The sequence below is a fragment of the Triturus cristatus genome, chromosome 6 (assembly GCF_964204655.1).
Source record: "Triturus cristatus chromosome 6, aTriCri1.1, whole genome shotgun sequence".
NCBI lineage: Eukaryota > Metazoa > Chordata > Amphibia > Caudata > Salamandridae > Triturus > Triturus cristatus.
In genome coordinates, this window is record NC_140589.1 from 822,698,409 (window position 1) to 822,711,639 (window position 13,231).

The following is a 13,231-nucleotide window of genomic DNA, read 5'->3' on the forward strand; positions in this document are numbered from 1 at the left end:
GTAATTGGTATCCCTGGTACCTAGGGCATGGGTACCAAAGAGGGGGGTCCCTTAGGGCTGCAGCATGTATTATGCCACCCTAACCGACCCTCATACAAATTGCATTCAGACTGCCATTGCAGACTGCGTGTCATGGTGCAAACCCAGTGAAAATACTACATGGTACACTCACTGTGTGCCGTGCCAACGTCCCTGCATGTAATATATGTAAGGAACCCCTACAGCAGGGCTTGTAGCCCTAAGGCAGGGTGCATTAAAGTTAATATAAGGGCATACTTGCATCAGCAGATATGCCTCTGTGCTGTCTAGTTCAATTACTAGATGGTACAAGTGAGCAGGGAAGCAATCTTAAATTTATGCTCTGGTCACTGGTCATTACGTGTTCTTCCAGCTACATGATGGCTTTACTGAAACCTATGGTGCTTGGTATCAAACACATTGTCTTAATAAATCTATATTGTTGCCAGTACAAGATTTATTATGAAATGCACACAGTGGGCACCTTAGACATGCCCCCTGAAAAACCTACCACTATCTAGCGTTCTGGCTGATTGGTCCCGTCCAGCCTGCCACCACAAACCTGTTTCTGACCCCCTACAGGTGAGAGCGAACGCTCTCTGAGTCCAGAAATAATGCCTGCTCCCGAGGAAGGTGTCCACACCTCCTCCAGCAGGATGGCTAGTGATTTAACATATCAAGGCCAGGGGCTTCAAGGGCCCTGCTGCCTTTGATATGTGTCGCTGGCTTTCCCCAGACCTGGGAGATGCCAGCCCCTACCCAGAGGCTATTTGGCACCAGGACAGGCGGGAAATTAGGTATGCTAGTAGGCGTGATGCAACACCAGACTAGTCAAAACCCTATGGTTTGCCTGATGGGCTGCCTGATGTTCTCCACAGAAGAATGGTTCCATCATTTTGTTTCGGGTGGAATTAGGAACTCTGGGACAGGGTAATGCCCACTTCCCACATAAAGTTGTCATATAGGGGGTGTTGTGACTCCAAGGGTAAGTGTCCTATTAGCTACTACCCTTCACTCCCCTTAACGCCCATTAATTCAGTATTTTGGTGGCCTCCTAACACCAGGAACCCCGATTCACCTTAAGGAAGAAGAAGGACCAAGAAGAGCCGAAGAATGTAAGAATTGTGGACTAGCTGTGGACTTGGCTCCAAACCCCGCCTGCCTGCTTCCGTCGCGACAATTGCAAAGACACGACGTGTCCTGCAGTTGTGCAGCCTCCAAAAGCCTCAGAGGGCTACCAAAGCTTCGCCAACCCGCCAGCATCTCCCTTGAAGTGGAGGAGCCACTTGCCTGCAGGCCCTGACCGCAACATCCGGTTCAACAATCTGCTGACCACTGGGTCCACCAATGTAGCCGCCGCCCAGGAGGAGGTAGTCGTGCTCCGGGAGGTCAGATCCATACCCCACCAAGTTTGGAGGTGCAAGGACCCCCCAGGAGCTGCCCTGCACTAATACCCTTCGTACCGAACCCCTTGCAGCAGCCAAGGCTTGTTCAGTATCCAGCTCAGAAACCAACACCGACCTACCGACGTGGAACGTTAGTACCAGAGAGGCGACCCGTCGGACAAAACACCTCTGCACCCGAGCCCCACAACCCGAGTCTGAGTCTACTAATGGTGCACCCTTGCCCCAAAGACCCTCAAAAACTGATACCACTAACCCCCCACCCCCCTTCTTTGGGTTCTGACGGATTTGTCCACACGTCTATTTGCAGCATTTTTCTGTTGCAGGTTTTCTCCATAGTCTTTAGCAGTAGCATTTGAGACTACCCTTGCAACCAGCACCTATGCACCTGGACACACCAGGGCAGGTAAACCAAAACAGAAGATGGTTCTAAGGACCTTGGACTCAACTTACCTTAAGTCCAGAAAAACACCACTGTAACTCGATTGGGAGTACCCCTATGCAGTTTGTTTCTCCCATAGGATAACAGCATGGCGTTCGAGGCTCATGCCTCAAATCTGACCTCTGTATTTTCTGTGTTTCTGAAAATCACTAACTCAAAAAGTACTATCTTAATCTCATAGATCTTGGTTCTAAAATGATACAAAAATCTATTATTCGTCTAAATTGCTGTCCGATTTTTTTATTGAGTGTGTCATTTATTGACTCAGTATGTCTGACAAATGCCTAACACTCCCCTCTGAAAAGCCTAAGGCTGCTCGACCACACCACCACAAATAATGCACCTTGGAATTGTTAAAGCAAGGCCCCTGTACACTGTTAAGGGATACCTGGAATATCTATACAGAGCACCTCATTTTGGGAAACTATAAAGGGCCAGCTTCCTACAATGGGGACCACACTAAAAGTGAGCCTGGTAATATACTAATAAGGAGACAGATTACTTTCGATAGGGAGACACTGATTTGCTGAAATCCTCTCTTCACTCTGTCCTTTTATAGCATGCTCCTACCCATGAGCAACTGAGGAATTAGCAGATGTGACTGCAAGTAAAAACAGTATTGATGCAAATCCAGCAGGATACAAACAATCCTACTTGGCTCTATGCACCCTGAGCTGGGAACTCTGTTTCATTTAGTATCATTCAAGAAAGAAACCCACCATCTTCTGGGAGACTTCCCAGTTAGTTGCTAACCAAACTCATAAACTCTCTCCCTCCCCATCTAACAAACCCAAGTATGGGTAGCCAATCAGGAACAAACTCCCCATAGATAATTCCCACACTAGGGCATCATGAGAGATCGAGAGGCAGAGAGTTCAGTGGGCTACGTAGGGCTTCATGGGTTTTCACCCTTAAAGGGTATAGAAGAAATTAGCAGAATAGTCTGTCACTGGAGATGATCTGATAGAGGTGGGCCCAGAGTATCCAAGGGAATGCCAGAGAGATTTGGTGGATAGGGGCCTTGTAGCTGGGTGTGCCCTCCTGTTTAAAGGAGAATTAGAAAGATGCTGGGTTAGGCAAAATCAATAACTGAGCTCAATTTAATAATTTCACCACTACTGTGTAAATAAATACATTTGTCAACCTATTTTCGTCCATTTTTATACCTCACCATGATATATTTAAATCACAAAGACCCCCTCTATCATAGCCTAGGCCAGAGTTCTCAGATGGAACCCCCTGACTAGATAGGGATCCAGACCTGCCGTAGAGATGAGGGCAGTGAACAAAGCCATTGTTTAAAGAAGCTCGTACTACTAAAGGATACATGTTCAGGTAAAATAAAATGACTCTTGGCTTTACTAACTCTTGCCCTCAGAGCCTCTTTGTGTTGAAACCAGTGCATAGAGTTGTTTTCCCTAACATTAGTGGATCTAACCAAGTACTCTATCCCATACACTACATGTTTGAAGATCTTCTTCTTTGTCTCATTCGCTCATAGTCTTTGTATATTTTCTGTTACTTTCACCAGATCTTTGGAGAGCACTTTGAGAGCCCACCACAGTTGAGGGTGTTGATTTCCTTTTATGCTTCGACTATTGTTGCAGCCTTGGAAGCTATGGAGAAGATAACCGAAATAATAGTGGCCAAGCTCCTCCCATATGTGCAAAAGGTATGAATTATTGCTTGTTTGCTGTGACCTTGTTGCCTTTCTGTATCCTAGTTGTGACAACTAATTGTGAACTTTCTCCTCTGTTTATCAACGTACAAACTGTTGTGGTGGGGGGAGCTATAAGTCGTTGCAGATGTGTGAGACGCACGAGCATGATGGGGACTTTTGGATGTGAAGAAGCAATCTAGAAGATAAACGAGATCTCTGGGGTCCAATAAAGGAAGTGATAGCAGGCAGCATGTGTACAGGGACCTTGAACTGTGTACAGACAGCAGTGGACTTTAACATAAATATTTTGATATTTTTGTTTTTTTTCCGTACCAGGGTTTGAGATCCTCCTTGGTGGATTACCGAGCGGCGACCTACATGATCATCTGCCAGCTTGCTGTGAAAGCGGTGATGGAGCCTTCCCTGGTCCATGCTTTGGCAACACAAATCACCAAGACGTTGAGCAAGATCCCATTCCTAATCCGAGACGGGCTAGGCTGCCTGATAGTTGTACTGCAGAGCCAGGGGTCAGACCACTTGGGGAAGAAGTAGGTGGACTTGAGCCATGCCACAGCTTCATGTTAGCCCCATCAGTCTACTATAAATGATGAAGAGTTTCACAAAGGAAACTTCTTGCTAGTTGGCCGAATCCAACATTACGTGATGGCTTATTTAACAAAACTACTACAGGAATATATTGTAAAGCATAAGCTGAGAGTTTATAACTTTTAATATCAAGTTCTTCTCCTACTCCACCCACTATGAATTTCCTGGTCCGCCTGTACTTGACCTGATTAAGATCCTGAACCTTTCTGTGATCGTGGAAAGTAGCACTGATACTAGTGCTTCTCCAACATGTTTAAATGTTTGAGGCATACCTCTAAGAGTTTTTTGATAACTTTCACTAATGCTGTGAGAGTGTGCTTGCTGTGAGTATAAGCAGCAACGGCATAGTATTGAACACGGTGTTCACTGGTTGGGGGATGAGAACAGGTAGCACAGCCGATCTGTATTGTCACCAATAACTAACTGGGGTTTAAAGAGGCACTACACGAAAGAGAATGTTATGGGCTTTACAGCATTTTTTAAACATGTTTGCAAGTTGGTACAAAGATATGGTATTGTTAGCAACTTAAGCCCTTGGGGCATTTCGGTTTAATTTGGACCGCCCTCCCATTGTTTTCACTATGCTATTCATCGCTTTCAGCTTAATTTGAGTTAGCTTTAATGTTGGACTGTTAGAAAATATTGCCAGTGTGTAATTTATCAGCACAAGCATAGTCTTGCAATGTTTCTTACTTTCTTTAAGTAGATGTCCTACTTAACTATATTTATGCCAGAAAAAAAGAAATTATTTAAAAAAAGTTTGCATTTAATGATTTGGAAAGGTAGCAAGACCTTTTTTTATTTCAACACACCTGTGCTTTTATTGATCAACTGTTTTGTAATCATAACACAGAAGATACTCTAGCTGAAATCCCTAAAAATACACAGCTACGTAGACAGTCTCCATCCTGGAAAGAGTGCTTCTAATCTTGCTTCACTCTACATTCATAAATACATTTTCACATCTGTTTGGGTTTAAAATAAAACCCTGTTTCACTTCAGTCTTGATGAACATTTGTACCTGTCTTGCATGCTACATTTTTTATGTGCTAGACCTAGGGCTGTATGTTTATATTGTTGTGTATGTCCTGAGGATCCCTTCTCCTTTGTAGTGTTTTCAAGCATGATTGCGGTAAAGTTAACAATTGGTGCCACCTATAGTATGTTCTCCCCTAGCTGAATTTCTGCTAGCCTGACGATTTCCCTCTGAAATCTCCATTTAAGTCCGCCTGAGTGTTCTGATCAGACTTATGGATCGTAACTCTGTTCCTAATCCCCAACACCACATTGTGGGATGCCTTCACCACAGATTTGAGATTATTTTGCACCTCAAACATCCGGGATCTCCAGAAGCCATGAGTTGGCTGCTTTCAGTTTTCAGTCAAGCTTTCTACCAGCCTCACTATCAAATACACTATTCACAGTTTAACTTGGCCTGTTGGGTAGTACATCCACTTTGCTTTTTTTGGAGCAGGCCTGGTGTTTGTATTTGCCTCCTCATTGGCTACCTAAGTGCTGAGGTCCTCCAGCTCCTATTCCTATTGGGCTTTCGTCTTGTGAAGTGCTCCCATGGATACCATGTTTTCCTGAGTGCCTCACAAGTTCACCCAGAAAGAGGTCTGCGATTTGTTGTAGCCTTTAAAGTATTCTTGTATCTGTGAGTGGTCATCTCACTAAGCTAAGCAATCTCATCATTGGTAAGGCCAACAGCGCAGCGCTTGTCTTTCTGCCTTTTTTCCCTCCAACTTGAGTAGGTTATTTAATGTGAGTGTTCTTTATAATACACACTGGTGTCTTTTTTTTTTTTACCTTTTTCTATTTTTGTGACAAGAGATAGCTCACCTCTGTGGGCCATATTTATTTCAGCAGGAAACAAATCCCACAATATCACATTCAGTGTGGCTGTTCAATCATGTTGTTCTTCTCAGAAGCTCCGCAGCCCTGCTGTTCGTAGTGGTACATTTGCAGTACAGCAATGCTACCCAACTGCTATAGTTTGTTGTTGGGCTCTTTCAATGCCACTCCTTAGGGCTGGGCATAATTCTTCAGGGCTGTCATGTGCTCTTAAAAAAAACCTGTTTTGCCATCTGAATGAGTCTGTTTCTCACTCCTATTATTTAAACGGGGCAAAGCAGGCTACTTGTGTTCACATTGTCTTTTGATCGCAGTACCTTTAGTCGCCTTCTGACTGTTTTTCACTTCTGCTGCAGGTTATGCAGAGTGATTATGGGAAGCCCTTAAGCAGGCTAGTGCCCATTTGCTCTTTTCGTGCCTACCTTTGCTTTATTTACTCGTCAATTCTACATCTTTCGCCTCAGGGACATGGTTCATGGTTCAGGATTTGTATGCAATCATTGCGAGAGATTGGTGTCAGAGGCGGGGCCTTCAAATGGATCCAGAGCTTTCTGGCGGACAGAACTCAATGTGTCCAGCTTGGGTCCTTTGTCTCTCAAACCACCAGTGTTGATAAGGGGGTTCCACAGGGCTCGGTTTTGAGCCCCACCTTGTTTAACATATATGTGGCCCCCATAGCCTCAATTATTAGGAACTGTGGGTTTGAAACCATATCTTATGCTGATGACACCCAGGTGATAGTCCCTATTGAGAAGAGTCCTGTGGTCACCAAACTTAAATTTAGACACTGTATGACCAGCATTGCGATGTGGATGAAGAAGAACTTTCTCCAGCTCAACTCCTCTAAGACCGAGATAGTTCTATTTGGTAAAGCGGAGGAGATGTGGACCCCTGATTGGTGGCCACAAGAGCTAGGAGACGCGCCCGCCCCTAGAGGATGGGCCAAGAACCTGTGCATAAAAATTGATAACTTATCAATAGAAGAGCAGGTAAAGTCGGTGGCAGGCACCTGCTTTGGAACCATGCGAATGCTCAGAAGGATCTTTCCGTGGATTCCGTTCATGGCCAGACAGACTCTTATCCAGTCGCTCCTGGTTAGTCGACTGGACTATGGCAACTCACTGCTGGTCGGGAAGAGGGAGGATTTGGCCGCCAAATTACAATTGGTCCAAAACACGGCAGCCCGTCTTGACCTCAGCAAGCCGGCATGGACGCCCTCTTTACCCCTCCTGTGCGAATTGCATTGGCTCCCTATCACAAAGAGGTCCATTTGTAAACTGCTATCTTTGGTTTTTAAAGCCCTTCATGGGTTATGGCCAGCCTACCTGATGAAGAAGATCGAACGGTATCAACCCACACGACTGCTGAGATCCAGCAGCCGTAACTTGATCTGTGTACGGAGAATCAGGAAGGTGAGGGTGGGTGGACGGGCATTTTCGTACTTAGCCCCCACTCATTGGAATATCTTGCCGGATGAGATCTGCGCTTGTACTAATTTCCGCCATTTTAAAAAGCTTCTTAAGACCTGGCTATTCTAACGTTTCCTCTGCAATGGTGTGCACCTCTCTCAGGCGCCGAGAGATCCCCCTGGGGATGATTTGATGCGCCTCACAAGTGAGTAAATAAATAAATAAACAATCACTGCTCCTTTCCTAGATTATGGCTCTTCCCCACTGCCTCCACGCCCCACAATAGATGCGACCTAAGGCTGTGCAGTGAGCATCTCGCTCACTATCATAAGGAGGATTATAGCACACAGGGCCCTTTAATGGCCTTATCAGTGCAAGTTGCAAGTGGGTTCAGTGACAATATTGACCGCTAATTTAAAGACATCACTCTTTTGCAGGGGTCGGGCAGGAGTTCAAATTTGTGGTAGCAAAACAGGAGAAGATGTGACCATCCTAGCCTGGCATACCCCATTTGGGACTGGAAATGTCCTTCAAACCGAGGGAATTACGGGAATGAATTAGATTGGAGACTTGAGAAGGTGTGTAACTAAAAGGACCAGAACAGCAGATGAGTTCTTAAAAGATGTGCTTCAGGTATTGTTTTGGGTCAGCATCTGGTGAAAATAGTTGGTTAGTGGCAGGAGTGCTGTAGGTTCTGCACTTGCAGTCAAAATATAGTTTGTTTGTTTGAAGGTCACATTCACTAAATGAATTTGTGCTAAACTATTTTTCTGCTCCAGCAGTAATGTAATTGGGTTTTTGAAAACATCCGGGTCAATAGGAAATAAACCAGACTTTGGAATATACTTGAGTCCCTGCTCCCATCACATAGGGTTTGAGGTATGTAGGGCTCTTGGCCAGAAGACATCATGCTTGCCTCCTTCATTAATTTGCTAGGGGTGCTGTTTTCGATGTTCACTTCTCATCCAAAGTCTGACCCTTTAATTTGAAACGCGGAGACACAGATAAATCAACCAGAATGGTGTATACTTGTGTTAACTAAATGTTTTTTTAAAACACTTTTGCCTTTTGTTCCTTTAGCTTTTGCTAGCTTGCTTTCCTATGCCAACATGTACCTGTGCCCTTCCCAAGATTGCTCACTTGCTCATATGTTTCAGTCATTAGAAAGAATACCATTTGAAGATTCTTTGGGCAAGAATATCCCAATAACATTCTCTGCTTGTAATTGTCTACAAAAACATGTTGACCTATGTTCACATGTAGTTCAACAAGAGACTCCATATGCATGCTTCCTAGCACTATATGTTGTGTTTTTTCTTCTTCGTTATATTAATAGGTTTGAGCCAAAGATACTTTGGGAACAGAGACCCAAGCAGCCTCACTCACATCGAACAGCATTTCGATGCTTGAATGAGTGCATGCCATGCTCATCAAAACCTTAAAATTAAAGATGTGATTAAAGGTGGTTTGTCTGACTTTCTCGGAAAATAATTAGTTTTTTCCTTTGAATGTTTCTTGACATTTAACCATTCCATGTAAGAAATAACCTTTTTAACCAAATTATTCAAATAATTATTTCTATTTTATTTCCTTAACAGCATCCCATTAGGTTCTGCCTGATGGATGAACGTTTGATAAAATTGTGTGAAAAGAGGAAAAGCGTATATAGCTCTGCAGGTGAACTGACATGGTAGTGTGGTCCTAATGCTGCTCACATGTTTGCTGTTTGTTTTTCTGCATGCAGACCCTTTACTCTTCTGTGCAAAGTCCCAGATTTGATGAGTACACTCCAGGGCATCGAGACTGCATATGATACAACTGCCCTTCTGCGCTACCTCCTGCCAAATCTGGTGTATTCCGTAATCCAGCACAGCAGTGATGGTGAGCTCTCTGATGTTTTCTTATTTCAGCGCTGAACACTCACATTGTTTTTTTAGAGGAATTGTGTTGCCATGAAAAATATACCATTGTAACAAAAATAGTTCTTTTTATCCCTTTTTAAAAATTAGTTTGACAAGAATAAAAGGGTTTTGAAAACGGGGAAATGTACTGCAAAGATAGTGGTTAATGTAAAGGTCAGGTTAAGGGTTATAAAATTAAGTTTAGTGTATGGATAATGTTAACAATTATGGATAGATTTATGATCAAGGTTAATATGCTGGTGGAAATGTTATTTTCCTAAAGGCATTTGTTAAAAGTTTAGCCCATCTAATTACATTTTTGTTTTTAAGTTTTCTTTATAGTAGCTTGTTTTTTTTTTTGTTTTTTTTTTCCAAAACCTTTATTCTTTTAAATCAGTGACACAGCTATTCAGCCGACAACCCGGAGGTACGGCAGCTTTAGAAACACAACACATGCGAGCGTCCACATTTCACTGGCAGGAGAGTTAAAGGTTCAGTTTTAAATAAACACAAACCCAAACCTAAACACAAGCAAGGCGATAAGTACTGAAAGCATAAAAAGGGTTCCCATCAGGGGGAGCGAGCCCCATTTCGTCCAACAGACACAGGTCGATAGCAAGGGAAAGGAGGGGAAGTCAGAGACTCAAGAAGACAAACACATAGCAGCAAGAAGTACAAAGCCGGAAAGAAAGCTAAGGGGAGAGCTGCTCCTCAGGCGGGTCCGGGTCTGGGGGCAGGCATATGCCCCCACTGTACTGGTTCCATCGCCCCCATACAGAGTGCCATTTCCGAGGGCGCCCTCGAGCACAATACACTGTCTTCTCCCTAAACATGCTCCAATCCATGTTTTCCATCCACGCTGTCAATGTAGGAGGCCTAGTAGAGCCCCACAGACGAGCGATGTCGCGCTTGGCTACCATGTTCCCTAGGGTCACCCATTGAGTCTGTGCCGCGTCGTGGTCAGTAGGACCCCAAACATTCAGGAGACAACACCGCGCCTCAGGCTGCATGACGATGCCCGTCACCTCCCCCATCACATCGTGGATTCGCTTCCAAAACTCCATAATCGCACCGCATTCCCAAATATGTAGGAAGGTGCCCACCATACCACAGCCTCTCTTACATAAGCCCTCCTCAGAGAAACCCATATGGACCAGCCTGGGCCCCGTCACGTAGACCCTATGGAGTATTTTAAGCTGCACCAGCCGCAGGCGCGCGGGGATCGCGACCTCTTTGGGAGAAGAAACTGCATACTGCCAATCCTCATCATCGAGTTCGAGGCCATCCCTGGTCCATTGCTCGCGCAACCCTAGTAGAAGATCCGCCCGAACATTAATTAGTTTCTTATAAATGAGCGAGATCGTACTCTCTGGCACATGGCCATCCAGGATCCGGTCCTCTAACGGAGAGGACTCAGGCACCTTCTCCCCTTCTACAAGGACTGACCGCAAGGCGTGGCACACTTGAGCGTATCTGAAGAACTCCGTGCTCCCTAGCTCATATTCCTTCTGCAGCTCCTCGAATGACTTTATCCTACCCTTTACCAAAAGGTCTCCAACCCTGGATATGCCGATCAGGTCCCATTTCTCAAACCCTTTTGTATGCCAAAGCTTTCCCAGAATATCAGAGTCAAACAAAGGGGTGGCAAGGGTAAGCTTACCCTTCCAGCCCAGTAAATCCGTCGCCACCTTCCATACATGCACGGCCACCCTGGTGAGTCCCGTAAGGGTTAAGTCCGACGACTTCGAGTACAACGCTCTGTGGTAATTACCCCCATGCAGCAACCATCGGTCCATGGCGTAGCCGGGGCTCAGCGCCGGACCATATACACCATGGTTAATCGCGCTCAACTGAGTGGCCCAATAATAACGTTGAATGTCTGGAAGCGCGATACAACCGTCGTACCATGGAAGCGTCAACTTAGCAATCGCTATGCGCGGACACCCTTCCCACAATAGCGCGCGCTGGTGGCTTTCGACCTCACGGAAATAACTGGCCGGGACCAAGTCAAGGGTATTCTGCAGGGCATAGAGGAAACGGGGAAGAGACATCATTTTAAACAGGGCGGCACGGCCAAGGAGGGAAAGCGGCAACCACCGCCAGCCCGCCACGTCCCGTCGCAGACGTGCCAAGGGAGGGAGCAAGTTCTTCTCATATCGTAAAATGGGGTCGGTGGAAATATAAATCCCCAAGTACAAAAAACCCTGCTGGGCTATCTGGATCGAGCAGTTGCGCGGGACAGGCGGGACATCCCCACACAGGACATACAAGTATGACTTCCCCCAATTGATGACAAGACCAGAGTTCCTACCGAAAGAAGTCAAGACGTCACAAACCACTATAAGAGATTTCTGAGGCGAGGCGAGGTATAACAGAATATCGTCGGCGTAAAGTGAAATACGGTCTTCGTGGTCAGGCGACCAACGAATCCCACGTATATCGGGGTGCCATCGTATCCACGCCGCCAGCGGCTCAAGAGCAAGGGCGAACAACAACGGCGACAGGGGACAACCCTGCCGGGTGCCTCTCCCGAGCTCGAACGGTGTCGACGCCCGCCCGTTCACCACGACGCTAGCAAGAGGCCCCTCATAGAGCAACCTCACCCAGCCTACAAATCCAGGCCCAAAGCCGAACTTGGCTAGCACAGCCCACAGGTATGCCCACTCCACTGTATCGAAGGCCATCGTGGCATCGAGGGACGCCACAATAGCCGGCTCTCGCATCGTGCCCGTCCTAGCAATCACTCCATGGAGACGTCTAAGATTCAGTGCAGTGTTACGGTGCGGGATAAAACCCGACTGATCCGGGTGGATCAAGCCGCCAAGCACCCGGACCAGGCGGTTAGCAAGGATCTTAGCAAGGATTTTCGGCTCGGCGTTGAGAAGTGATATCGGCCGATAAGAGCCACACTTGTCCCGGGGCTTGCCGTCTTTATGTATGACCACAATCGTCGCCAGCCGTTGATCAAGCGGAAGAAACACATTCACCCGCGCCTCCACGAACATGGCGCACAGGTGAGGAGCCAACTTATCCGGGCGAAGCTTATACAGCTCAATCGGCAGACCATTTGGGCCCGAGGCCTTACCGGAGCGCAACGCACGGATAGCACACGCCACTTCGTCTACAGTTATATCGCCATCGAGGTCATCCCTATCAATGGCAGAAAGGCAGGGCAGAGCGATCTCACGCAGAAGGTCACACGAGTCCTCAGTCGGCCTATCCGAGACCGAAGTGTATACCGTACGAAAATAGTCCGAGAAACACTGAACTATACCGTCGGGGTCAGTGACAACCTCTCCCCCATCCATCGACAACTCCGACACCACTCGATTAACACGCTCTTTTTTATCCAACCACGCCAGCAATTTCCCGGCCTTATCACCAACATCGTACGATCGACCCTGCTGCTCCCTATTGAGGGTCTTGGCAGCGTTCGTCACCAGATCCCTATATTCCAATTGCTTCAAGCTCAAATTATGCAGTGTGGCCGTTGCAACATCCTCTTCCAAAGCCACTTCTAAAGCCGCTATCTCGTCCTCTACTTGTGTCACCTCGGCGTCTCTCCGCCGCTTGGCGGCCACTACCAAGGAGAGGGCCTCCCCTCTCAATACAGTCTTAAAAGCTTCCCACAAAGACACCGCCGATTCAACTGAACCCTGATTATCTTGAAAATAGTGATCAACTGTCTTCAGCAACGCACTGCACAGCTTGGGGTCACGAAAGTACCAGGGGTTAATGGGAGCCACCCTGCCCCCCACCACCCGGCCAATATCCAGACGGGCCCACACTGGCGAATGATCAGAAATGCCCGTGCCATGTGCCTAGCCTCAGATACCAATGAGGCGTGCGCAGCCAGAGTGAGCAGGTAATCGATCCGAGAGAGACTCCCGTGGGCCCCGGAATGAAAGGTATATTGTCTCTGAGTGGGGTGCCGTAGC

The 13,231-nt window shown here is 46.5% G+C and overlaps 1 protein-coding gene across 1 annotated transcript in view; it reads left to right on the plus strand.

The window, feature by feature from the left end:
- Positions 1-13,231, plus strand: part of HEATR1 (HEAT repeat containing 1) — a 326,965-nt gene that overhangs the window by 43,701 nt on the left and 270,033 nt on the right. Inside the window, exons 6-8 of the mRNA XM_085611426.1 lie at positions 3,395-3,535; positions 3,860-4,071; positions 9,137-9,273. Of these exons, the coding sequence (XP_085467552.1) occupies positions 3,395-3,535; positions 3,860-4,071; positions 9,137-9,273 (490 nt within the window). The remainder of the gene's footprint in view (positions 1-3,394; positions 3,536-3,859; positions 4,072-9,136; positions 9,274-13,231) is intronic.